We start from the raw sequence: 27,926 nt of genomic DNA on the forward strand, positions 1-27,926 counted from the left end.
TGAAACCTATGTTTGCTAATGAGGTGTGGGATTGACAGCTGGATTACACCATCGCTTTGTAATCCTTTCCTTTCTGTGTTTAGGATAATCACCCCCCCCCCCCAGACCAGTGCCTTGCCTCTTGCCTCTAGGGACAGTCAACAATGTATGTGTGTGCTTGTGTGTGTGCATGTATATAAGCACATGCATATGTAATATTCAATTTTGTGTGACAAACCTTTCCCGAAGCCATGTTCATAGGAGGGCAATAAAACATTAATTATCTCCACTGTGCACTAAGGCCAACAATACGCCAATCATCATGCAGGACCACCCACACTCTGCTATGTAGTTCATAAACCGTTGAACGCTACAGAGTTAACCCATCTTTCTGTCCATCTTTCAAGTCCTTGCTTAGAGCAAAGAAAGAGGCCCGTCTGCCTGCTTCCCAACGTTTCTACATCTCCTCATCCCATTCTACCCTAGAGATGAGCAAACACTGTCTTCTCTTCTAAGTGTGACTGCTCCTCCAGCCCTTCTCCTCCTCCTCCTCCTCCTCCTCCTTTGTCTCTCCTCCCTCCTTCCTCTCTCCCCTTCCCTTCTTTCCCTCGCTCCCTCACAGGAGCTTGTTCCCTCGGCGGCCACAGGATTCACTTTGTTTTTGATCATTCTCAGACTTAGAGCTAGACAACTTATCTGCTTCTCTACATTCTCCCAGGCCCAGAGGAGGAAAGCAGGGCCTTTTATTACCCTCACTCCTTGCCTCTTCCTCTGATGTGCTGAAAAAGACAATAGACAGATAGGGAGAGTGAGAAGAAAGGGATTCTGGCCAGTGTGCTTTTAAAAGCACATTGGTCCCAAGGCTTGAAACGGCTGGCTCACTAGCCTACATTTAGTCATGGAGTTTGACCAATAGTATCACAAGGCCTTTTTAGCCTTACAGCCAGAAATATGCTGCAGTGTCACATAGCAATCTTCAGCTTCTGGCTCAGAATATCTTAGCAAAAGCAATAATTACAGTTCTCCAAAGCAGAACGCTCATCCACAGTAATTTAGAATAAGCATGTAGCTTTCATATTAAAATGAACTGTGCCCGTGATTGTTAACGTTCTGAGAAGAAGCAAGCCAGACAAACTTCAAGGCTAATGGGTGCAAAAACAAAATTGCTGTTCACACTCAAGTCTGTACCCTGCTATGTCAATGTGTCGGCATAAAATAATTGAACTTCTTTTTTTTTTTTACATCAAAGTGGTATGGTCTCTTTACAGTACAGTACTATATTTGAAATGACCAGACTGCAAAAGCAATTGGTAGGACTCCAAAACAGACTCAATACACCACTACAGCCTCCACTGTAAATTATTATAATCTTACATTCAACAACCATCATTTCATTAATTTATACATGCATGTATTCATAGCTCAGTGGAGTGTTAATGTTATCTGAGTGATTGAATATATGCAAGTTATTAACACTTCATGAAAACTGTTGCCACAGCTACAGACTGTGACAGAGGCACATCACTTAGTTTCACACTTAAAATATGTGATTTCTTTTTGGACATCTCCTGCTGTCTTCCATAACCAAATGCCAATGATGACATATAGCTTAAAATGTAATTAACAAGCAAAACAAATGGCAAAGTCCATATAAACAGCGTCAATGATTTTTAAGAGATAAGATGTGTTTTATTGTAGAGGTGACTGTTTCACTGTAATACAAACCTTGCTCTGAAATGTACAGTACAAATCTACAACATCAGCCTTCACTTTAATGGCAGTGATTCAATAATCCTGTAAATTCTGTTCTACCAAGAATCATTTTCTAAAACAAATCAAACAGTATCTCCTTATGAAGCTTTCTCATCCCTACTGCCTGTAGCCTTTTTTGTGCTTTACTTACCACATGCATTGATTTTTGGCCAACATGCTATCTTTCCCACATTGCACCATAGACTATAAAGTTTTTTCATGGACTTTATTAACAGTCAGTGCATTACACATATATGGAAATATATTGATGCCCACATGGATGCATGTTCTGACACAGACACCCTCACACATAGAGACCTTTTAATTCTTCACATCCATATCTAATATTTTTTTCTTGCATTGGATTAAAGTTGAGCTATGCATCCAAAAATCAAAGATCAGAGCATCATGTACTCTGGTCTTCTGAACTGCAGCTCATTTCTCCACTGCCATGACGCCCACTCACAATTCTATTACCATAGTGGTAGATACTATACGATATCATATTTAATCAAAACAGGACTCCTACCATTACATATAGTGCTGGCATGACCAGTTCATTCATCAGTTAATCTTTTGAATAATTTATCACAAAAAATACCAACTGGTTCAAGTTTCTAAGATGTTAGGATTTGTTGCTTTTATCAGTTTTGTTTTTCATTTTTCTTTCTAAATTAATTATCTTATCGTTTATGGAATGTTGGTCACAGCAAACAAGACATCCGCTTGGGCTCACACAACTTGTGATGGTAATTTTTTATCATTTTCTGACATTTTATAAATGATTAATTTATTAAAAAGAAAAAAATAATTGACAGATTCTTACATGTAAATTAGTGTTAGCAGCAGCCCCAAATTAATGAGATCTAACGAATCAAAATATGTTTTTGAAGTTTTCCACACAAACCTCCCAAAGTATTCTCGAGCAATACATTCAACCCCAACCTCAGATAACTCTGCCTCCAACCAAAGGGAGATATAAAGAATCCCCCTTTGGGGAAATCAATAAAGTCTGTCAAAAAGCCAACACCTATCTTGACATGAATCATTACACACTGTTTGCAAAGACCAAGCTCCTCTGGAAGCGCCTTTGTTAGCCCTTTATTAGCTTTTAGCCTGTTGAATAGCGTCGGCCCAGACACCATGGGACTCATCATTGTCTTCTGATTAATTAACATTACTGGCACTCTGTTTGTCGACCCCCAACTCCTCCATCCTTTTCTCCCTCTGTCCCCTGTGTTCCTGCACGGCTTCCTTGTTCAGAGGCGATGATTCGACTGTGTGCTGAACTTAAGAACTTAATGGGGAACATTCACAGGGAGTTTGGGACACAATTAGTGATTACCAGACAGCCATGTCTTCTGAGGGCTTCCATCCTTCGTTTCATCCTCCCTTAACAAAGACGAGGGATCTCCAAGCAAAGGGAATAGCATATGAGGATGTAATGCTCTTGGATTTGTCCTGCCCACATTCTCAGAGAGATCTTACATTTCTTCTGGCTGATTAGAAAAGTGTGAGAAATGGACAGAAGTCTCTTTAATTAACAATAATGATCTCACCTCAGTTTGAGGAAATCAGAAATGGTAGAGAGATAATGAAGGTCTGGGTTAGAGGTGAGAACATTTTCTTCAGGTTCTTTTTATGGGGAGTTTTCATAACAACGGCTGTAAATTAGCTTTTAGCCCACTTCTCATTAATTATGCTTTGTCACAAGAAACCTGAGTTCTGAGGGGAGGAAGAATGCATTTTTAATCTGCACAGTGCTTAGAAAGTGCAGAAATCAAAAGTTGAAATAATACGACGTAAGAATCTCCAACCGCAAAATGGTGTCACCCATGTCCCTTCCTCTAGGGCTGCCTGTGTTTATCATCAACAAAATAAAAAGTGATGAAGCTGTGATACAACAGCTGAATCATCACCTTATTGGTTGCCTTCACAGTGGCTTCATTTCTAACTGAATCAATTAGGCTGTAATTAAAATCCATAGCCAAACAGAGGTAGTGGAGGAGTTCGGAGTGAGTGGGCAGGAAGAGGACACCACAGTGTTTGGGCTTAGGCCAAAGCTAGTGGGCGGCCTGGGAGGGGAAATCTGGATCCCATTTGTTTTACAGTACCATAATGGGTTTCTGTGTTACTTTTTGTGTGTTTGCGGGTGTGTGTGTTGCCATGAATGTACAATAACAGTGACTAACACTTCATATGATAATGTGCTAGCTGCTTCAGGGTACAGAGCATTATCTTATTCTTAAAGTCTTTCTCCCTCCACTTCACCCTCCATTTCACCCTCCCTCTGACAGTAGCCTAGCTGAAGGACATGGTCAGTGTGACTCTCGAGCAAAGAGAAAACAGCCTTGTAGGCTTATCGTTATCCTGCTGGTGTAATCCCTGTCCACCACATCCCAGCAAAAGAACAGCCCTGGGAGCGCCTTGCATCGCTCTTGCTCCTCATGACAAACTATTTTACCAAAGACAGCAGGGACACCTTACAGCAGCCGCAGTGTAGTCTTAATCTGACACTACCAACAAAAACACCCGTCCTAACCTCTGACAAAATGTGTATGTGTGTGTGGGTGCGTATGAGAGAGAGAGAGCTTGTAGTGTCCCTTGTCATCTTACAGCCTTCACAGCCCATACAGACCATCTGTGCATTAAAGAGCTTGAGTCCAAGCAAAGTATTTAAACGGGTTTAATGTCTTCAGGAGTGCCATAACCTTGGTCCTGTAGGACCCCAGAAGGCCCATCATACCAAGGCAGGAGGTCTCTTAATGTACCAAGCAGATGACAAGGATGCAGAGTTCACAGACGCCACAGAGAAACTCAATCTGCAGGAAGTCGTCCCCTCTTTTTTTTTTCATCCACTCTCCTCTTCCCTCCCTGTCGCCTTTGTCCCTCCTCTCAAAACAACAGGAGAAGGTGTCAAAAATCTCATTAAAGAATAATGGCCTCCACCTGCTTGCTTTCTTCTTTTCTCATTCTCTCCTGCTTGCCTTTCTAATGACCAGCTTGGAAAAACCTGGAGGATACCCACTATCCGCAGAGTGCCGGACAACTACCTCAGTGCACACAGCACATTCAACCACAAAAACACACAGTCACACCAAGCACACAAAAGCACATAACTGTTCCACCACATGGGTTCCCAAGCTTAACAGTATTAATCAAAGGAACTCCTGCAGGTGTAACGCCTGCCCCCCCTTGCTTATCTCATAAACCACTCATGTCTAGACCTTAACAGGGAAAAAAAGGCTCAACCATGTGGCTAAATCATCTACAGTATGTGAGCCTCTCTGGAAAATCCATGCACAATTCTTTAAAACTATTGGACATATACATCAGGCTTGAGGTTACACGTTAAGTAAGTACATGTCATCTGGCTATTTGTAACAGCTCCCTGTGGTCAGATTAGCCTTTGGCCCGAAGAGCATAAACTAGCACCTAGGTATGTCTGTAGTGTCTTCACCACTTCACAAGACATCCAACAAATGTCAGCCTCATGCGTTTCTGTAATTAATAACCATGGAAAAATGGATGTGTCTGAGCCTGTCTCCGTGACTGAATATCCTCACAAAAATTAGCCGTAAACCATGTAATGGTTCAAACAGATGGCGGAGACAGAATAAGGATTTGTGTTGTTATTTGCAATATAACAGAAATGAGACGTTTATATGGACGGGCTGAAACCAAACATGAATGATTCAGAACAACGGCAAGCGAGAATCAAAGAGAGATAGGACTTTGCAAAAAGATTAGAATAAAATAAGACACCGCAATCCAAAACTAATAAAGACACAAAGTAAACAATGAGGATGATTTAGGCAGTAACAGCAAGAAACAAAGGAGGCTATATTCCAACAATGTCTAATCTCCATGAGGACGCCTGTCTGCTATCGACCCAGATAACACTGCAGGCTGTGTGTCATGAGATTTGGGGCAAAAGGTAAACAGGAAATCAAAACAATCTAATTCTCTTTGAGGGTGAAGGGAAAGAGAGAACTGATGTATTGTCCATCCCTATAGAGCGTGCAAAAAGAAATGGCATCTTTTATTCTGGCTACTGTGAGTCGCTCTTTTGAAGCGGACTCGTGTCCCCACATCGCCGGCACTCTGAACTGTAGTAGACTTTGTGTCAGCTCTGATTTTGGGTAGAAGGGAAGGTAAAAGTACGCTCACTCTTGATGTATTATCAATACCAAAGGCAGAGGATCCTGTGAGATTATTTGTGATATTGAGCTTTTTTTCATAGTAATGTGCATTAAGCTGAGCATGAAACTGATACTCACTGTGTATCAACTAATGTGCTTCAAGTTACGAGCGGATGTTCATAACACAAAGCCTGCAGCAAAGTAACAGCTTGGCTATTGGACTTTGAAAAATCACCTAAAGCGTAACAGCAAACTTCAATAACCAAGGCAAGTGAGACTTATCAACCAGGGCCTTCTGAATGCCCGCTGGAAGAGATTTTTGGAAATATTATCCTGAGGAAAAGTACAGCTCAGAACAATTTGTTTTATTCAGACTGCAAAGCTCTCTCTACCATTTCTCCTGGTTTCTAGTTATCATAGTAGTGAGCAACAGCCAGCATATGTGAGAATATGATACGAATATGACAAAAACAAGGTGGCACTGAGGGGAGAGAGAAGTGATCTAGGTCATAGAGGGAGGCACAGATTTAAATGGCATCAACTGCATAGTGAATCTCTACTGAATGGCAGCGTATAAAGATGTGTGTGTGAGAGTGAGAGTGAGAAAGAGAGAGAGAGAGGAGTGCTTACAGTGCTTCAGAAAATGTATTTATGAGTACAATAGCAACGCTGAGCCTGGCTAGGGAGGGTTATAGGCCGATATGGTCACCTCAATACAGACATTCAGGCCATTCGTTCTGTCTGATGAGTTACTGGAGGGATCTAATTTTCAAAATGGAGCCAAGCATCAGTGGAGTTTCTAAAAACAAAGTGATGACTGCGGAGAAAAATCTCCAGTTCCGTCTGAGAAGCTGCACTGTGGACGTCAGCATCCGTATAGCTCAGGTACTGACTTCTCCAATAAAAGCACATGCACACATCAGAATTAACCAAATCTGTATTTCAATCCCCTTGACCTCTCTCGCGCCCTCACACACACACACTAACATAACCGCAGTCACACACAGAAAATGAGGGCTGCCCAAAACCACCAGAAACCCAAACAAAGTCCAAGGTCAGCAGAGTGGGCTCACTGAGCTGAAACCACCATCCCTGGCTTTCATTACCAGGAACAGAATCAGCAGAGGGATGCAGGGACACATGGGATGAGGTTACGTTCGCTGGCTCTGTTTATCTGTGTGAGTCTGGCCCTGGCCCAACTCATATTCTCTCAACTGTGGAACACAAAACACTCCAAACATCGTGACAGCATCTATTGTTGATCCAAATATCAAACCTTCAGATTATTTTAACAGCAAACTGTATTTCTCTACACATCTGAAACAGATTCTAACTGAAGAGAAACTCTGTTATTCTGTTTTTACTGCAGGGGAAACTGTTTAGTGTGTATGTGTGTGTGTGTATCAGTCATTCAGTGTGTAACGTTAACCAGGCCTGGCAAAGCTCTACCTCTAATGGTGCCTTGAGTGTGTGAGTGGTAAAGAACCTGTCATAGCTATAATGAAAACCAGGCATAAAAGACAGCGGGTGTCCTCAGCGGTGAATGTGTCATATGTACATGTATGCACACACGCACACACACACACACACACACACACACACACACACACACACACACACACACACACAAACACAAACAAACAAGATGAATGAGACCTCTCACCCCTAAAACCTATTATCTCACCTCTTAGATCCCTGCTGTTTCTCTGCTGTTCATGTAAAAAGGTTTTTTGTTTTGAGAATTTTAAATAGTTAAACCAACATCAACATCAATACTCAGTGTTGCGGATATGAAAGTCAAATTTTAAAACCATCCTGCTTATAATACATTTGTAAAAACTAAGCAGTGTCATTTTAAGTGTGTTTCAGCCATTAGGTTTGGTAACCAGCAGGGGTTTTCCTGATAAATAGAAAGAGAATCAATTCATTCAGCAGGAACAATACAGTGTGCAGACTTATGCTTATAAATGTTTATTGGACAGACTGTGTTTATCAGTGAAAATCCCCAGTTGGCCAGAACACCCAGAATTTTTTGAAAGTGATCTAAATGAGCATCACTGCTCATTAAAGCAAAATTAATCAAAAGCAAAGTCACGGTAAGCTGGAAATGATTCATGAATACAATAGAGAAGTAATTTTTTTTTTACACACACTTGCAATCACAAAAAGGGAAACTAAATGATTTCATTCACTTTGGACAATAATTCTAAAACAGCGCCCTTATAAAACTTGCAATGTTGCAAAGATTTAGTCTTAGCTTTGTTGTCAGCTTTGGCTTTGTCATCATATTTGCTGTGGTGGTTTTGATGACTGCACTTTACATTTTTGGCAATTTGGTACATCAGAGTGACTCAGAATGATAAAATGTGAAATGCAACACCCTCGTCCTCCCTGCTGACCTCCTGTCTAGACCCAGGCATCCTCCCTATCATGGCCAAGGTCCTAGTTCTGTCCTTCCCATTATTCCCCCGGTAGCTAACATGAATATACAGTATATATGTTTGTGTGTGAGTGTGTGTGTGTGTGTGTGCATTAGTGGGTGTCATTACTCCTGTCCCCATCTGACGGTTTTGGGTTAAACAATGTTATTATTAAAGCCTTTCCTGAGTAGCTCCTTGCCTCCCTCCAGTGACACCATTACCAACTATAAATCAACTGCCTGAGCCCTGTAAATCACATATGATGTGTATGTGTTTGTGTGTGTGTTTGTGTGGATGTGTGTACGCCTGGCCGCTGCAGCTGTGCTGTCAGACACACATGAAGGCGACATTGCAGCTGTGAGTGTGCCACGGCATAGACGAGCCTGTGTGACTTACGTTACATCCTTTCAAACAGCACAGAGGAAACAAATGATGAATGTTAAACTAAAGCATATGCTTTTACTGTGAGGGAAGGGAATACTGTAAATGGATCGTAAGTTTATATGTTTTATGAGTGGAGGCTGTCATGGTTTATTTGGTCTGATAACACATCAATGCTTGAGGCTGACTTTAGTGTGACTTTCGTTGGAGAAAAGTGTGCAGTAAAATCAAATGTATTGTTAGTGGTAAATTGAAATCCTAATACTGAAAACAACCCTGTTAGACCGGTAAAGAGTAGTTTATGTCTCAACAGAGACACACAGACAATTTCATCTCCCTGAGACCAAAGCAGATAAATAATGCTCTCTGAAATAAATATCTCCTGTGCAGCAGTGATGCCTCATTCTGTGATTGTTTCTGATTGTGTTGACACCCCCTGCTGGGCTGAAGACTTCACTACCACACAGAGAGCCAACTCTCTACAAGTGACAATGTCCCTGATCCAATCCCATGTTGAGCCAGGCTACAATACACTAAAGTTAATGAAACACTAAAATCAAGCTGATACCTTCCTCTAGACTCATATCATTCCAGCAAAGGACAAACATAAATATAGACACAAAATAGAAAACAACCAAAAAAAAAAAAAAATACTGTACCCTCGTGTAGTGTATATCCTTAGTCTAAGAAGCCTGTGTGTGTGTGTGTGTGTGTCTGCGTGCATGGCGCGCGCGCACTCAAGAGAGAGAGTCTAGACAGCTGTATTCCCGCCAGGTCTCTCACGGCTAAGGAGAGAGAGAAATATATACTGTGCAGCTGCCGAAGACACAGTCGACCCACAAAAGAGCTATTGTGCGCCCACAGCAAAACAATACAGCTTAGCTGAGCTATGAGGAAAAAACCATTGGGATCAATAGAGAATTGCAATTAGCCCACATTGGCAGGAGCAGTGCCAGATTAGACACAGGATGTCGATTCCATTTCCTGCACTATCGGGCCCTCAAACTTGGTTGGCTCACTGTGTAATTGGAGCAATACACATAGAACTGGGTAAGACGTTGTAGGGTGATGGTGAAAATATATAAGATTATAGCTGTGAAGATAATGATAGTAATAATAATGTTGACGAGGTTGAGCAAGGTCAAAACAGCATGCAGACGAGCATTTAGAGTGTACATACGCAACAGCATGTACTGTGTGCGCAAACATTTTGGCTTGAACATTTTAAAAACATGTCAGTCTGCTGTTCTTTGTCTGACACTCTCCGTTACTACATCTCAACACCACACTGCAACGGCAGACACGTGTACTGACTTTACAAGACTGAGTTCCTCCTGATCAGTTCATTTCTGTTGCAATATTTGATGTCATCATCAGCTTCAAACACATACATCAACGTGACTGAATTTAACCTTTCAATTTTCTAAGTTTTACATCACCGTACGTATTTCCTTTCACCGGCTTTAATGCAGCGAGGGAGCTCTTTTACTCACACTTTAAATCTTCCTGAAGAGATGTAAAAGAACTGACTTGCCAATTAAAGGCCTTACCTTTGAGTATGCCTTGGCCTTGCAGTACATCCCTTGAAATCAGCACAGAATAGAAGCTTTGTGAGAAGCCAGGTCGGCATGGACCCTTGGAAGCATGCTCCCCATTATTCCTCTGGAAGGAAGAGAATACAATGTAAGACATCGATAAACATGGATTCCATTGATTTCTGGCTTCTCTTTGGCCCTGAGCCTTGGAGGAAAGCTGCGTATGGCACGGCAGTTAGTAGAAATATATTCAACAAGTTTATCAACTATATGCTCCTGGGTATAGCAACATTACTGATTAAATTCTAGCACACTGCGATGTCAGTGATAAAATGTGTTGTGTGGCTCGCCATAAAGAAAGCAGCGTGGATGAATGAGGACAGTTCTCAGTCTCTAACTACTGTGCTCAGGGTTAAGTGAGACAGACAGACAGACACACACACACAAACACACACACACACATAGCATATACACATGAAAAAAGGAAAATGCAGGAATGCAGCAAAATGTTCTCACTCCTCACACTACCAGAGGGGTCCAGAGAACTATAAAAGGACTGAACAGTGTATGAGTGCATGTGAGGTGTGTGTGTGTGTGTGTGTACACTCAAGAGGTCTGCAGAAAACTTTGCACCCAACATTTAGTGCTCACTGTTGGTTAAATTGAACGACCTGACCCAAGCCACTACCGGCGCACAACTGAATGTGCGCAGACACACACGCCGGTGCCAAGACTGGCTGGAGTCTGACTGTAGAAAAGGCATTACCCACTAGCCCTCTCCTCTTGGGAGAGAATAATTAAAGTGTAAACTACCGTCGTCTCATTTCCCTGCCTTAGATGGTAAGAGCAAAGGCTTTGGCCACAAAAAAAGAGGAGAAACATTTAGGAAAGCTACTTGATGCGCCGTTTGGAGTAGCCCGCACCGGCGCCGACTAATTCAGCTTTCACTGATCAAATGGCGAAAAAAGAGGTGGAGAAGCACCTTACAACTTTAAATTTTAACTTGTGCTTTTCAGTCAGGAAACCTTAAACGAAAAAGGGTTGTATAATGTTAAAATAAGCGAGATTATTACATTAGTTTGATAAAGAATAAAGGTTTTACCCTGGGTGATTAAATTGTGCAGTGTTTTTGTACTGTATTGCAGCCCATTGATGAACCCGCAGCGATCCAGAGAAAACCTAACGACAATATCAGAGCAGACAACACTGGATCTTTCATTCTTACTTTTTTCTTTATTTTTCCCTTTACAAATTGAAATTCATAAGGGAGCCAATTAGCCTACTTGTAAAGAAATAACGACCAGCGCTGCGTTGCTGCATCAGCGCACTGGACTGACACTGGACTCCGACTACATGACTTTATTTAAGCTTATGTGCTATTGCTTTGAAACCCTGCACCTCAGAGACACCGTATTTCACACTCTCACAACTCCTCTACATATCTCAAGCCATACTAAAGAATGAGAAATCTCACCCAGAATGTGTCAAGAAGAAGGGCTGCTGTCAGGACCAGAGCGAAGTCAGTTCTCATCGTGGCGAGCAATCGAGCCAGGGCTGCCTGGACGAGGAATCACAAAGAGGGTCGATTCGTAATTCTTCTCCAATAATTGGGTAATTCCCCCCCCCTCTTTGGTGAGACTGTTCGTAACGTCCCTCCTTGCGCTCCGTGAGTGTGCTGCAGCTCTGCCCCGAGTTTCCCCGGCTCTCTCATCTGCAGGTGAGCGCTCCGCTCAGCACCAAGGCGCAGCCAGCGTCACTCTCCAACCCCTCCTATCACCCGGTGCAGGAAAACTCCACACACGCACTTAAAGAAACACTCGTTGGAGCTTTGGATCAAACGACCACACCACCTTACGTCTGCCTGAGGATCCCAATATTTTAGTCCCTATGGCGACCTAAAGGGCTACGCAGTTTTATGGTTGCAAATGAAAGGGTCGATAAAGCATAATTGAAGTCCCTGAGCCAAAGTATGGCAAACGCATTAACCATTGGCTATGAAACTTCCAACGCTGCGGTACGAGCATGGTTTCAACATACTGTATGTACATTATTAGATTTCAACTGTTAAGAAATTGCAAACGTGCGCAATTTTATGCATGAAATATTGCAGGATGTATAATGGATGTCGGTTGCTCACCATTAAAAAGTCCCTACGGTTTTATGTGATTAGTTAACACTTATAGGCTACACTTTAATATCATCAATTAATAAATGATCATTTAGTCAATTCAGACATTAATTAACACCAAAACAGACTGTAAAGCATGTAAACACAATTACTGTGGGGTATAAAAATGACAGCACAATACACCCTGATCTACAATAGGTTACATCCCTCTAGTGTTGCTGGCTTGTGGCTTAAAGACCACGAGGTCATGCATCAACATGTAGATGTTTGCAGCTGCCCACCCGTTTAATTATTTTAAGCTTCTGTATGACCTCTATATTCTATAAAAATATGTACTGATCTGCGCCAGAGTCTGATGAAAGGTCTGATATGCCCGTCGATGCAGCTAATTTAGTGGTATATCAATGAATGTATGAGTATAATTAACATTCAACTGATTATACTTTAAAGTGTTAACAAATCACAAAAAGTCATAGTGACTTAATCAGGTGAGCAACGGGAATGCAGTAATGTGTGCATCAAATTATCATTTGTTATGCATTAGTTAAAGGTGCAGCATGTAGAATTTTATTGGCATCTAGCGGCATAGACTTGGCAGAAATGGAGTATAATATTCATAAGTATGTTTTCATTAGTGTATAATCACCTGAAAATAAGAATCGTGTTTTCATTACCTTACATTACCTTAGAATGAGCCCTTTCTATCTACAGAGGGAGCGGGTCCTCTTCCATAGAATTGTATTCATCTATATCTCGGTCATTGTGTTTTTAATGTTTCTTACCTTGCTCTCATGCACTCTTTATACATTTACCTTCTCTGTTTTTCCTTTCCTTTTTTCTTGCTGTTGTTTGGCTTGTTTGTAAAGAAATATGTCTTTTCTCTTGACTTTCGGTATAATGATACCTTTCTGTGTGTTATGTTTACCTGAATGTACTGTAACATCATTTCCGCCATTGATGATTTAATTCCATCCTTGTTCTGTACATTTTCCTTGTGCTTAATAATAAAAAAAAGGTCTTCTTGACATGTTGCACCGCCATGTTTCTAAAGTAGCCCGGAACGGCAGTAGCCACTAAAACCTACACACTGGTCCTTTAAGCATTAATTATGTTTTGTACCCTTATTATAAAGTGTTATCCATTTTGAATATGGCCTGAATATTTGCTTTCCATTATTACAATTTTAAAAAATGAGCACAATGAATCAGTATTTAGGAAAGCATGCTATAATCCCCATCCCAACCCTCGACCATGCTCTATGTTTACTGCTATAAGACTACTTACTTTTCTGTAGAAATGAGAAAACCAGCTCATCACATTGATGAGTTCTTAAGCTTGTCCCTGTATGATAATACCATAACTCTCTTGACAATTATGTGACATGTGCAACACCTGTCTTCTTTGAGAGAACACACCATTGTGTTATTTTTCAACACAAGGGTATCTTAACAGCATTTTTTTAAATGATATGATTAACACATCATGAGATGTGTTGATTTTCCCTTCTAATCCAACTATTCTTGCAAAATTCTTTGAATTATGAAATGCCATTAGGTGATATCTGTGACACGTATTAAGGTATATACCTTTCAATTGTTTGTTTTTTTGTAATATCTGAGTGATAATTACTAAAAATACTTTTGAAAAAAGGAGAGGGATGTGCAAGGGTGACAAATAAATGCTTTATATAAATGTACAGAACTGAATTTGACCCTGTTTTTGAGTGGAGCTTTTGTATCTGTTGATACAAGTCTGTGGTATTTGATCATTTTTATTACATTTATAAATAAAGTCACGGAATGAAATGAAGCAAAAGTTTTCTTTCTGAAGAGATGTTAACTGTGTTAGACTTTGATTATAACCCACGTCTGCTACACTTGCTTACTTGATGAACTCACCCAATAGCCTACCTTTTTCTGCAAATCTAATACTGTCCCTGAGACTGAGACTGTAAAAGATGAATTTCATCAAAAGCAAAAAGTTGAACAAGGTCAGTTCCAAAGGTTTTCGATGTGAATCCAAATGGCTCAAAAACTGAACTTAGCTGTCTTTGAACTGAGCTCCATTTTTCAAAAGAAAATTCTTCTGACTAAAAAGAGTTGAAAAGATCATGGCAGACTATTACCTTGCATCTGTGTGCATGTGGTTCAGCACTACCTCTTACCATTAGCAGTTTTTGTGCTTGCACAGTGGCTCATGACTATATAAAACATCTCTCTGAACAAAAAACAGCATAATATAGAGGTTGGCCTGCATTTTGAGGAGACTTTCGTCCAAAAAAAATCCCTATGAGAATCAGTCATTTCAGCAAGTGCCCAAGTGACTAAACCTTGTAGCGGTTGTGATTATGACGAGAGCAAAGTCAGACATTATTACAGAGCTACAAAGTCATCCTCAGGAGGAGGTCAGGATGGATGGATGGGTCAACAAAACATCAGACTTTATGGCCCCATTTACACCTAGTATTATCAGGATAATGACATCCAATCCATCAGTCTTTGGTGACCTTTCAAGTTACTGGGATGATTTTTTTTCTTATGAATGTTGTTGCACTGTATAGACTGCATTTCCACCTGGCTGAGATCACAATTCGAGCCTGACCGCCTCCAAATGTGATCTGGCTGATCCAATTACAATGTGCTCTGAGTGCATTTAAAACTCGCATTTACATGTGTTTTTCCTCATCCAGAAAAAACACCCAGATACAGATTGCATTTTAGTACCAGGTGTAAATGGGGTATAACATGAAATTCCTGTTCATCTCCCATTTCCAACTGTTTTTTTTTAACCATGACCACAGTCATCCCCTAACCTAAACCACATGGTTATTATTGTAACCATAGTAGTCATTTTTACCTACACCATAATGTTTCCCTGACCTTAACAAAATATATATTTTATCTTAAACCATGATCTCCTCCTAAACCTAACCAAATCATTTTGTGCCTAAACCTAAGCAGACTTTAATTATAGCATTGTCCTATCAAAAAAAAAATTCAACAGTGATTTGTAACAGTTTTGGAAGGCAAAGACAAATGATCTCATACTGCAAATAGGGGCGTCAGATCAGAAAATGCTTCTATGTGTCATTCTGGAGTGCATGGACCAACAATGTGTTTTGTTGTTCAATTTGGAGGACTCATTACTTTTGAGCTCCTAATGACCTTTATAGTGTGCTGTCTCTGATTGACAGACTTGTCTCCATATCTGCTTATTGAGCCAACGGGCTCTAATCCTGTCAAAAAGAGCATGACTCTGCATCAGAGGGTGGCTGCTCAGCCAATTTCCTCTGTGTGACATGCAGGCATTTTACCACCTCTCTCATCCCAATCCCTTAGTCCCCAGGATGAGCTCCGACACTCCTATCCGCAGTCCTTTTTATTCCTGATGGGCTCTGTGACATGGTTATGGTTTTTGTCCTGTTCAGTGCTGTGATTGGTGTGTGTGGCCCAGAGTAGGATTCACTGTCTGGCAATGTCAGAAAAAATCACCAGTCAGAACACTGATATTAGATGATTCTGCTGAAGCCTTGAATTACAGAATTATTCATTGAAATTATTTATTTCTATGATATCTGTACATGGCAACTACAGTATGATTAGCTAAAGTTCAGCAACTAAAATTTGGTCAAGGTGTGATGCTACTAATACCGAGATAAGCCAACTGCAACCATTCAAGCTGTGTTGACACAGTGCAAACTGTTTTCCACAGGGCAGTATGGCAAGGTAAAATGCATTGTTTACCTTGATGACATGCTGGAGGTGCTTCACACAAACTGCAGTAGAGTCTGTCATCTGCATCTCTTCATCTAAACACCTCACTGTATTTGCTTCCTCTTGCACTATCCCTCTCTGCAATATTTAAAAGAACAAATAGCAGAATAGGTCAATATCTTGTGTAGACAAATTTGTATTGAAGAATCAGGTAACATCCACACTTTAGGTCATGGCCCACAACGTACAGAGTAATTCTTCTCAGTTTACACATATGTGGATATACTTCACCTTGATGGTTACAAATTATACAACAGAAATAGACTTGGCAGACCAGGTGGTGGAGTGCATCTAAATGTAGATTCAGGACACTCCATAAATGTTTGTGATGACCTCATTATTGAAGATGGTCACTCAGATTCTCTGTTCACTGAGATAAATGTAAAAAAAAAATGGTAAAAACCTCATTGTTGGAGTCTGACTCTGACACTTTCAAGATTGATCTGGGTGAACTTTTATACGGCATAAATGAAAATAATAAAAATTGTTTTATTCTTGGTGATTTTAACATCGATATTTCTAAAGAGGATTATGCTAAAATTGATTTTATTAATACTCTATATTCCTCATACTTTTCCCCACCATAAATACATTTACTAAACTAACAAAATCCAGCAGCTCAATTATTGATAACATCATTACAAATATTTATAATGCTTGTATTGACTGAGGAGTAATACTTTTGGACATTAGAGACCATTTTTCTGATGAAAGACTGAAAGACTGATGAAAGATTGATGATTCAAGTCCTGAAACAAAAGTTAAAGTTCTGAGTGAAAAAACCTTGCAACAACTATGCAAAAACCTGCAAGCCAAAACATGGGACTGAATCGATAACTGTACAAATCCAGACACAGCATATAATTTTCTAATTGATTAAATAAATGACTCCATTGATCGTCCCATACCTGAAAAGATCATTAAACATCGTGCTGCAGATCAGAAATTATGGCTTACTAGGGGTATCTTAAAATCCATCAATAAAAAGAACAAACTTCATAAACGCTTTATCAATAACCCAAGTGATGCAAATAAAGAACCATATACAAAATACAGAAATAAACTCAAACACGCTATACGAATGAGTAAGCGAAGACATTACACCAAGCTTATTAAACCTTCTCAGGGTGATCAAAAGCAATCCTGGAAGGTGCTTCCGGACACCAAAATCAAATACATTGCCAGAAACTTCAGCAATGATTTTACAATGCAGATCTTGCTAACAGTTTCAACTATAATTTTATCTCCATAGGTGAAAATCTCTCTAACAAAATGAGCCAGCCAGAGGGTGCTACTTTCAGACAATCTCTTCAAGGCAATTATTTGAATTTATACTATTTGATGCCAACTGACAGAAATGAAGTCTCTAAAATAATTATGAATATGAAAACCTCCCATACAGCTGGCACAGATTAAATCTGTAGCAAAATTCTTAAAGCTATTGTGAATGAAATTGTGAAGCCACTTGTTCACTCTATCAATCTTTCTCTCTGCTTTGTGGGCTTGTGCTTAAAATGACAAAGATTGCTAGAATTCTTATTCTGGTGATAAAAATGATATGCACAACTACTGACCTATGTCTATATTGCCTGCTCTCTCCAAAGTATTGGAGATAATTGTGTATAGTAGTTAGTCATTACTTAGATAAATCAAATATTCTTGTCACATCACAGTATGGATTTAGAAAAAAGAGCACCATTTGTATGGCAATTCTTGATCTCATCAACAAAAAAAAAATCAATGATGCTATTGAAGAAGGCGACTGCGGCATTTTTTTCAGTTTTCCTCGATTTATCAAAAGCATCTGACACTACTAACTTTGAACTTCTTCTAAGCAAACTACAACATTATGATGGCGAAGGCACAACACTCAGTTGGTTCAGAAGCTATATGTATGGGAGGAAGCAATATGTATTTGGTCACAAATCTCAAAATAAAACCATCAAATATGGGGTCCCCCAGGGATCCATTTTAGGGCCACTCCTCTTTATTCTGTATGTAAATGATTTATATATGTATAATGAATTCCTCTAACATTCTACATTAAGTATTATTTGCTGATGATGCAAATTTATTCTTATCACACAAAAATCTAAACCTGCAAAAAAATCTAAATGAGGAAATGGTTAAGGTGGATACATGGTTTAAATGCAATAAATTATCCTTAAATATCAGCAAGATAAACTTCATTGTTTTCCACTCCAATAGAAATCAAAATAATATTGAACATGTTATGATCAAAATAAATGGTGGGGTTATTGAGAGAGTGACATCCACCAAATCCCTGGGGGTTCATATTGATATTTTTTTAAACTTTAAGGGCCATATTGATAAATTGAAAAAAAAAAATCCAAATACGTTGGTTTATTTTTTCAAGTTGAGGCTCTTTCTTCCACTTGACGCACTTCTAACCTTATATCTGTCTTTATATGATCCTCATATAAATTACTCTTATGTTATATGGTGCAATACTTTTCTTAGTTATCTGATACAACTACAGAAGAAAGTTATACATGCCATATCTTGGTCTAAGGTACATGCTCACACTGACCCTCTTTTTTACAGCTACAGCATTCTAAAGCTTACTGAATGTAATATATTTTGCATTGCTTGTATAATGTTGTATGTATGCTCAATGACAGACTTTGTGACCTTATTCCGACTTACTTTCCCTCTCATACATATAAGACTAGAAAAAAGCATCTTATAAAAGGTAAGAAACATAAACTTAAATGTATGGGCTTTAGTGTGGTTTGCAGAGGTTCACAGGTGTGGAATGAGCTTGATAACACTTTAAAAATGTCATTATCTGTGTCTGTTTTCAAAAAGACCTTAAGGCAGCAGTTGCTACTAAAATATGTCTAAGCTTGAATACCCTGGGGACTTCTAAACTAGTTACTCTACTCTGAAATCCATTTAAATTGTACCTTACTCATTTAATCAATGTTTAGACTGATGGAATAAATGTCTTAGGACCATCTAGCTGTACGTTTTAGGGTCTTAAGATAGTCTTAGGTGTTGTGTAGGTTGTAAATGTTACTGTATAATACATGTACTTTGTACATGTACAACTTGTACTATGGGCGTAACAATCTGGACACTCAAAAATAATTTATATTGTGGCTACTTTTTTTAACTAACAGTATCTACTCTAATATTAGGGGGTACAGTTTAACCTACTGACAACAATCTGGCGTTTGGAAGGAATTTAATTGAGAATTCATACTGTAAGTATTTACAGATTACCTATACCTATCTATTATTACAGGGTGGAGTATTACCATTACTGAGCAACGAAGCTGGAAGTTTGAGGGAACCTGGGGTAACGAGTTCTGTAATGCTTTATAAATCTGCTATGATTTATTGCAAAATGACACTATTTACCAACACTGGAGGGGTACAGATGAGAACAAAAAGAGGATAGGGAAACTACATAGTTCTGTTTTTAAACTTGGGACACCTCTATGGGTGTTTTTGTGTTTTGTGTTTTTACTTTGGAACAAACAGAGATCCAGGGAGAAGAGTATTGTGAGGAACGTACTGTAGGCTTGTAGCCTATATGGCTTCTTTTAGATTTTTTTTTTTGGCTTTTTGGCTTTTTGCCTTTATTTGACAGTCTGTGCAGAGAGGCAGGAAGCACAGGAAGAGACAGGGATATGACAGATCCCCCGACTGGAAGTTAAGCTGTGGACTTTGCGGGTTATTTGGTATGTGTCTTAACCATTAGGCAACTTGTAGCCTTTATGTTATTTTGTATGTTGTAAAGTAGGCCTACTTATGGGGTACAACACTGTACTCACAGGGGAATCAAAAGAGTGAGATGGTACAGGTTTATTTGGGTTGTTGTTGCACAGGGTTCTATTCATTGTTGTTGTTATGGAGTACAGTGGGTAGAAAATATTTCTATGATGAGGTTATTACAGTCAATACAGCTGCACTGAAAATTCAGAAAACACTTTTTGCTAGTCTGACTTGAGAAGCAAATTTTGGTCTCAGTGTGAAAATCAGACACACTGCCCATCCACTGCCATGACCTTGACAACCAGTACCAGCCTGTCCTCACAATAAAACAACAGTATAGGTCGAAAATTCAGCTGGCAAAAATGACCTATAGTTACATTTACGCCATGTAGCAGCACCGTATTATGAACCAGGGAAGTGACGCAGTTCAGATGACATGAATATAAGGTGATCAATTTTCATATTGGGAGGAGGCAGGTTGGGTGGATGGATAGATAGACTGTTGGCAAAAAGTGGACTTAGCTGCAGGTGACCACTGTCTGCTTCCCATTTCAAACCGCGAGTAGGGACTGTTTTTTAAAAAACGTAACTTTGATTGTTATGATGTTTACTATTGCCATGACAATGAAGGCTGAGTAACTTTAAGGAAGTAACTTTAACCCATACCACGCTTCAAGACAATCTCAGATCATTTTAACCCAAACCGCAATCCTGACTGACTTTATACTCTATTCTGACCTAAATCTCAGAGCTCAAAAAAAATTTTCACATGTGGCCCTAATCCTCTTCTGTAGTGATCATTGATGGAAAAAATAACTTAAAAGTTTGTGACATAGCGGTTTGGTTAAGGGAAATTATATGTGGTGCAGTTGATTAAAAGCTATAATGAATTAAGTGTAGTGTCCTTGCATAGATCTTAGAGTCTTCAGTACTTCAAGAGTAGGGTAGCCTTAGGCATTGATTGGGCATTTTTATGTGCATAAATAAGCAGTGAATTGTCTGCCAGTTGAGGAAACAACTTACTGGATATGGGTTTTCATGTTAAGAATATCTTGATGAATATTAACTGTAATTGTGCAGTAGAAGCAAACGTTTTCAAATAAGCAACACCAAATATTGGCAAAGAAAATGTAATTTTCTACTTTTAGCTTAGTCAAGTTGAAGACTTTTGTTCTACACTGTTCCCTAGAGCTTACAAAAGTGATTAAACGCTGTATTCTGACCCCACACTATGACATCACCTAACATAATAACATTTGTGTCAAACAATAGCTGGCATTAGCAGCTATGTAAGCTATGTTAGCAACAGTAACAACTACATACTGTAAGCACAGAAGATGACATTATAATTACATTGTTGGATAAATACACATTTGGCACACTTACTCAGTCAGTGGTTCCCTTGTGTCTGCTGTCATTCTGCTTATCTTTAGCCACAGATTCAGACATTGTGTCTACTCTTTCAGGCTACCTGTTTTCTTATCCACAACTGAATTGAAAATAAACAATCCATGGTGAAAGTTTTGATTTACACTCATGGCTTTAGACCTTTTTTCACAACCGACATTTTGACTTGGCATAGCTGTAAAAGCACAGGTGGAGCTAATAGCATTAACGATGGCTCAGTTCCATGTCCCTGCCATGTACAATACCCTAGCCCTGGAACATGACTGTGGCTGGTAAATGTCCCTCTCGGTCTTCCGTAGGGCTAGATAGGCCTTAGCACCGCCCATTTCCTGGTTGCCAATTTGTTTGGTCTAATCATCATCCATGCTAATCATAGACTGTATATATAGTCTATGGGTCTAATATATACTGAAAAGACCCAGTATGCTGCTGTTTAGAGTCCTTAGTGCATTCACAATGGGAGAGTTAGTAAATTAAGTATACTCCAAAAAACATTTTGCACACTAAATAGTGGATGATTTTTGAGTGTGCCGTTGATGTGCACTACTGGCCCACAATGCATTGCAAAAAAGGAAGTGGAGGAGCTCAACCAAGCCCCCGGGAACAGCGCCGGGCTTTGAATCCAATTTGACATAGCGGCCAAACCACATAATTACAACGTCACGTGATGCTATTGGGCCCAAAAAGACTTTTTCCCATAGACTTGCATTGTGAAAGAGATTTCTGTAAATCAGCAGATAATTTTATTTGAGCATCACAACCTCCGTGAAATGACTGGTCTCACTATCAGAATTTGATCTGTTCGGTCCGATCACATTTTGACAGTGTATAAGAGCCGCACCATTGAATTGTTTTATCCCCACTCAAGTTAGCCGGAGGGCTAAACCGGAGGTAGCTGGCTCGGCCGACGAAAGTCGCTAGTGCACATGCTCTATGGGCCCAATGATCCTGGAAGATCCAGGTAATTTTATATGCGGAAGTCAAACTTTTTTGGCTTCATGCGCCACTGAGCAACTTTAATAGGAATGAACAGGGCCCCGCCCGACACTGTATCCAGTTCTTTTTATACATCCATGAACTCAACGCAGTTGGAAAAAAAATTGCAAATGGTGGTGAGACAGCTCCAGAATTAAGTAGTTAAACAAGAAAGATAAGTATTATCTTTCTTGTAAGTATCTAAAGTATAAGTATCTAATTGGTAGTAGAGTCGGACATCAGTTTGGTTGACATTTGATGGCACATGTATTGAATCATTTCCTTTTAGCATAAAATGATATGTGTTGATTTTTTGTATACTAACTGCAATAACAGCATGCTACAATGACTAGTATACAGTACATAGCCTACTGTATAGGCTACAGTGTGTAATATACTATATCAGTATGAAGTATGGAATTGGGACACAGCATAAGTATTTTCTCTAGAAACACAGCACAAAAAAAGACTCTAGTTGTCTTAAAAACCTGGTATGGTATGGCTCCAAGATCTGGACACTATTTGAGAGTGATGACAGAAAATCCAAAATTATATTTGAAGACATATATTCTAGTTCAAAGGGACATTGTCTGTTTGAAGGTGAAATTTCTGCTCTGAATGAGTTAAAATCTTTGTTGCATGTACTTTAGATACCACAAAAGCTTATTTTTATGTAGGGAGAATTTTATTTCAACTGATCATTCCCACACACAAGCACACATTTCAAAACAAATCTCTTGAGTAGCCAATTTTAAAGCAGGGACTGCCCAACACAAACACATGGAGAGGGCGCAGTTATCAAAATCTGTCAGCAGAAGTTATAGGAGCTGGGAGCAATGAGAGCCCTTATTTCCTCAAAAAACTGCGTCTATCTGCCAAACTCCCATAGAGGCTTGCCACTGTACTGAGTAAGTAGCAGTTCATTATGTCATCTCTTTTTTACAGTATTCAGAATAGTCAAATAAACTCAAGCCCAGGGAGTAGTAAACACCCAGACAGCCTGGGTCTAATGGCAGTAAAGGAAAGTAGGGGAGACAGGCGGCATCGCTCTAAGTCGTCTGTAAGCATATTCTAAGGGGCACAGTCATCTTGCTCTCCTGATAATGATGCTTTCATTAGCCATTGGGATGCCAGGCATGTCCCATACACTAAAATCGGTGGAAATCTCTCGCTCTTTTACTCTCTCCCTCTCCCTCTCTCTCTCTCTCTCTTTCTCAGTGAACTGATTTGGTCACAGTTTGGGTTCCATTCCTGTCTCCTGTTGTATTCCTGTCTCCACTTCACTCTGAGCCCATTAATGTAAATTATACCGAGAAAAGAAAGCAAGTTAAAGTGCAAAGGGTAAAAAGTAAACCCACTAGTGTGGTACCAATCTTTATAAAAACTATTAAATCATTCTCTCTTTATATTCCACCAAGGACCTGCCTTTGTGTCAGAACAGTCACTCAAGACATAGAGATTCTCTTGTCACCAGCCCACTCGCTTGTAAGAAAGCATGACTGATGCGTTTTTGGAAAATTGGATTCTTATGGAGGGCAAGGATATGATCCCATCCCATTCCTTCTGGATTATGTGGTCACTGGGGTTTCCTCGTCCTGGCCCCAGTATCCTGTGGTACTGTGCATGGTTGACACAGGAGGCAAGGCACTCAAAAGTTGATGATGGATTCAAAGACTCGTTGACAGCTCTGGAACAATGACCAAGGCAGGGATCAGGGAAATTCTGGGCTTGGAGCAATACAGAATACTATTGTTTGATTTCCCATCTTTGATGGAGACACAGTGGAAAGAAAATGCAGCTGGATATCCCCAGTGGCATAGCAGTGGCATGAAGCCTTATGATATTCAGACATCACAAAGCCAGCTGCAAAATGGTCAGCTGAACAATGTGGAGCAGTGAGTCCCACAGCCTGTGTAATTCACATGGCAAGTGAATAAAAATGGTCCGGGGAACGTGGCATTGTGCCATTCAAATTTATTCATCTCTTAAATGAGTCATTCAAATCCTGTTGATGTATTTAAGAGCCGCCTCAAAGTCCTAATGCTGTTTTAAAATGTGTGAGGTAATATATGGAATTGTAAATGCAGGCTACATATATATTCTTTATAAAACTCCTATCCCACAGGTATACCATACCATAGTTTAGCATTGGCTTTCATTTGCAGCTGTCAGTCACATTTCTACCCTCAGTGCAGCTGGACTACGAGTACAGACCGATCTCTCAGACCATCTGAAAATCATCTCCCATTCTTTTTCATTAATAAAAGTTCTATTATATATTTCTGCTAATGTGGGAACATGGAAACCCTGGCAACATGTACAGGTGTTTTCATGTGTAGCAGGCATGATGCTTGTGCTATGGCCTATGAATGGACAAATATGTGAGGGCTATGAGAGGAGAGGTGGTAAAAATTATTCCTAGGCAGGGTGAATTTTTAGCAGCTATGGGAGGCACTCAGTGGAGATGCCCCTAAGGCTGATAGGATGCTTTGATCAGAGATGGAGGGACACGCCTGTTAAAAATCAGCAGCCGCCCGTTCCCCCTCTATCTCTTTGTATTCCTCTCTTCCTCTATCCCTCTTTCACCCTCTCCACTGCTGTCTTTCTATCTCCTCTCTTTATATCCCTTCCTCCCTCATTTTCCCAACGACCTCTCTGTCTCTTCTGTCTCTTCTTCTCTCTCTTTCTAACTCGCTCATATGCAAACATACACATACCTAAGGGTCAGAGGAGCCGCCTTGTCTCCATCATGCCCCAGCTCATTCCAGCTCCCCAGGTGGTTGCTCAGTCATGCCCACAGGAGGCAGCAGCATTGGGCAGATGACCCACAGCACTCTCTGACACCCAGCAAACCCTTAAGACAGGCAGTGTTAATAAGCGCACAGCACACAAAGTAGCAGGCTCACGCACATAACTTCCTGCAGTATGCATACACTAATAAATCATACAAATTTAATCCAGATTCAATAAATGTGCAAAGGCAGAGACAAACTCACAGCTGCAGCTATAGACTGATTGCACCCATATTTCTGTGTTGTTCAATATGATATTTCAATTGCTTTGATTTCACGGGAGCATATTTATTTCTGAAAACACTTTCCCAGTGATTTGTTTTAGTGGTTCACTTTATGTCTTTTCCAGGGTTGGTGCAGTGTGGGTATTCTCTGACACTGAGCAACAGTAGTGAGTAAATTATTCCATTCAATTATCTGAGCATTTGCTCAATATAAATACCATCTGGGTGCTTGAAATAGATTAGTTTAAGGCCATACTAAATTATTAAACTATTCCCAGTGAACGAGTCCCCATTCCCCTTTAAATGAGGCAGACTTATGGGGTTCATACTAAGCCCCTGGTCGTCTGACGCGCTCTGCACTTAAATCGTGTCTGCCTGGAACACTGCGACAGGATTCCCAACAGGAACATGAAAACAGGGGCCACCACTTGACCCTCACTGCCCAAACAGTTAACCCATTTCCCAGACTAACAGGCCTTGCCTAACTAGCATGAGGACAGAAACAGAGAAAAGTGTGCTTAGACTAACTGTATCTCAGACTAGGGTGGGTTATGAAATATTAGCTCTCTGATTTTGGTATATTACTCTAGACTATAATGTATTTGACAGGAAGAGTTCTCTATCACATTAGTTCATACTTCCACATGACCTCATTCACTCTCTTTCTCTCACACACATTTATTCAGCTCTGTCAAACAACAGACCTACAGCAAAGTATTTCTCATTTATTTGACACACTCCCTCCGGAGGTCCAAATCAAAATGTGAACATATGGCTGTGCTGCAATGTGCAGACACTACTATCCTCTAAACTGCCTTAGCTCAGTGCTTCAGGGGCTTGAACGCCCTGACAGTACACACAGCAACACACATCCAGTACACTTGACATCCCAAAAGCTTTCAGCTCTGTGTTAGAGGACTTTTATCCATCTTATGACCTGTATAGCATCAATAAAATGTCCTTGCCAGGGAATGTTTTTTTTTTTTTTTTTACTATTTTATCAGATTCCCAGACAGAAAAATTAATATGAGCCTTCATGCTGGAGAATTTGTCTTGAAGGATATACTCAAAGACAGAATTCGAAAGATGTCTAAAAAAGACTTTAAAAGAGAATAACATAATCATAATAATAATCACATTTAAGATTTTGTATCCACTAAATATTACTTCTTCTGGATGAACGGTAAAATTATTACTTCTTTAACTCTTCAAACCAAGAAAACAGTCTGAAAACTCAACAGCATGAAAGATTTTGATTCAAATTAGTATGCATTGCTATTGGATATCACATATAATCAGACTGCTCATATAAACAAATCGTTTTCCTATATCTGTCCACTAAGGAGCTCAATTTTACAACTTGCTTGCACTTAGATTTATGATTTTCAACTAGATACTATATTTTGCTGTACACAGATTTACCTTGAAGTACAGATTAAATGTGTGTTTGCGTACTGTGGGGAATCTTTTTAATTAATATCAACCTCCCCTACTTTTCCCCAAGTATACTTTGGTAAAAGCAAATCTTTTCTTTACTGCACACAAATAAGATCTAGGTGATAAGTGTTTCCCTGGTGTGGGTAGGACTAGTAGCTGGGGCTTAGATCAAGATATTATATCATCAGATGTATGTTGTTGGATGCTTCTTCAAAGATAGAATCTCACAGGAGAAGGCACAAATCTTTTTAAATCAATTATGTACAACTGCCAAATTTATCCAGTAGCCACAAAAGTTGTTTTTACACGCTTTCAATAAAGAAAGTTGCATAAATAAATAGCATCACTCAATCCAAGTATTTTTTTTCTTCAATAACATAACATTTTGAGTGCTGATCCAAATAGTTTCCTGGTGCCCTGAGTGAGCGTTCAAACGCTTTATTTACTTTTCCCTTTGCTGTATAAAGGCTTGTCAACAGGCGCTTCACTGCACGTCTTGTGCTGATCTTGGGGCTCAGGTGTCCCTGAGCAAGGCCTCTTCGCAATAAGATCCTTCATTTATCACTTCCACCTACCATAGAAATGAAACACAAAAACAAAGCACTGTTACCAACATTTTGGAAACCAGGGCTGAGACACTCCATCAAACAGCACATCATCAAAACACACTTTGATAGAGAAATAACTTCCTCTATCTTACCACAGATCGTGAGAGCCATTTTTCAAAGACCAAGTATAATGGAAATTATGAAAAGGCAATTTCACGCTTGAGTAGAATTGGGGCGACGCAATGCTGCCATTGTGCTTTATAATGTTGGGTTGTAAACACTGAGATGCGGCCCTGCAAGTTGTTGACACATCTCCTCGGTGCATGGTAATGTTAGCCAGAGCACCAAAAAGTCCACAGTTCAGAGAGCAGAATAGGTGGCAGTGCTGCAGCTCAAAGCTCCTTTCATTTGTGTGATGACAGTAGCATTAACGTCACTCTATGTTTGCCCTTCACTCTTTATCTTCACTTCTTTTAAATTATGTGAAACCTAATATTGTATGTTTGTGCTTTTCTGTTTCACCCAAAGCATTGACTAGAGTCAGGTCAAGCTGTGCTAGATTTGCATATGTTTAGACTAACAACCTTTTTACAAATTCACATGAAAAACTGGTTCTTGTCCTTAACATGAAAGTAATGCATCATGTTCTATCTTTCTCTGCACTGGAGAAAATATATGAAAATCAATCCAGA

General features: G+C 39.8%; 1 protein-coding gene across 2 annotated transcripts in view; it reads right to left on the bottom strand.

Moving 5' to 3' along the window:
- Positions 1-21,516, bottom strand: part of LOC137184751 (cadherin-4-like) — a 255,065-nt gene extending 233,549 nt beyond the window's left edge. The window contains exons 1-3 of one of the 2 annotated variants that reach the window (XM_067592727.1): positions 21,238-21,516; positions 16,081-16,188; positions 10,225-10,336 (exon numbers count right to left, since the gene is read on the bottom strand). In XM_067592727.1, the coding sequence (XP_067448828.1) occupies positions 10,225-10,336; positions 16,081-16,137 (169 nt within the window). In that variant the 5' untranslated portion in view covers positions 16,138-16,188; positions 21,238-21,516. Of the gene's footprint in view, positions 1-10,224; positions 10,337-11,683; positions 12,250-16,080; positions 16,189-21,237 lie in introns of those variants that run through there. The other variant, XM_067592726.1, reaches the window with a different exon arrangement.
- Between the last annotated feature and the right edge of the window lie 6,410 nt (positions 21,517-27,926).

The sequence above is a fragment of the Thunnus thynnus genome, chromosome 6, assembly GCF_963924715.1.
Source record: "Thunnus thynnus chromosome 6, fThuThy2.1, whole genome shotgun sequence".
Classification (NCBI taxonomy): Eukaryota; Metazoa; Chordata; class Actinopteri; order Scombriformes; family Scombridae; genus Thunnus; species Thunnus thynnus.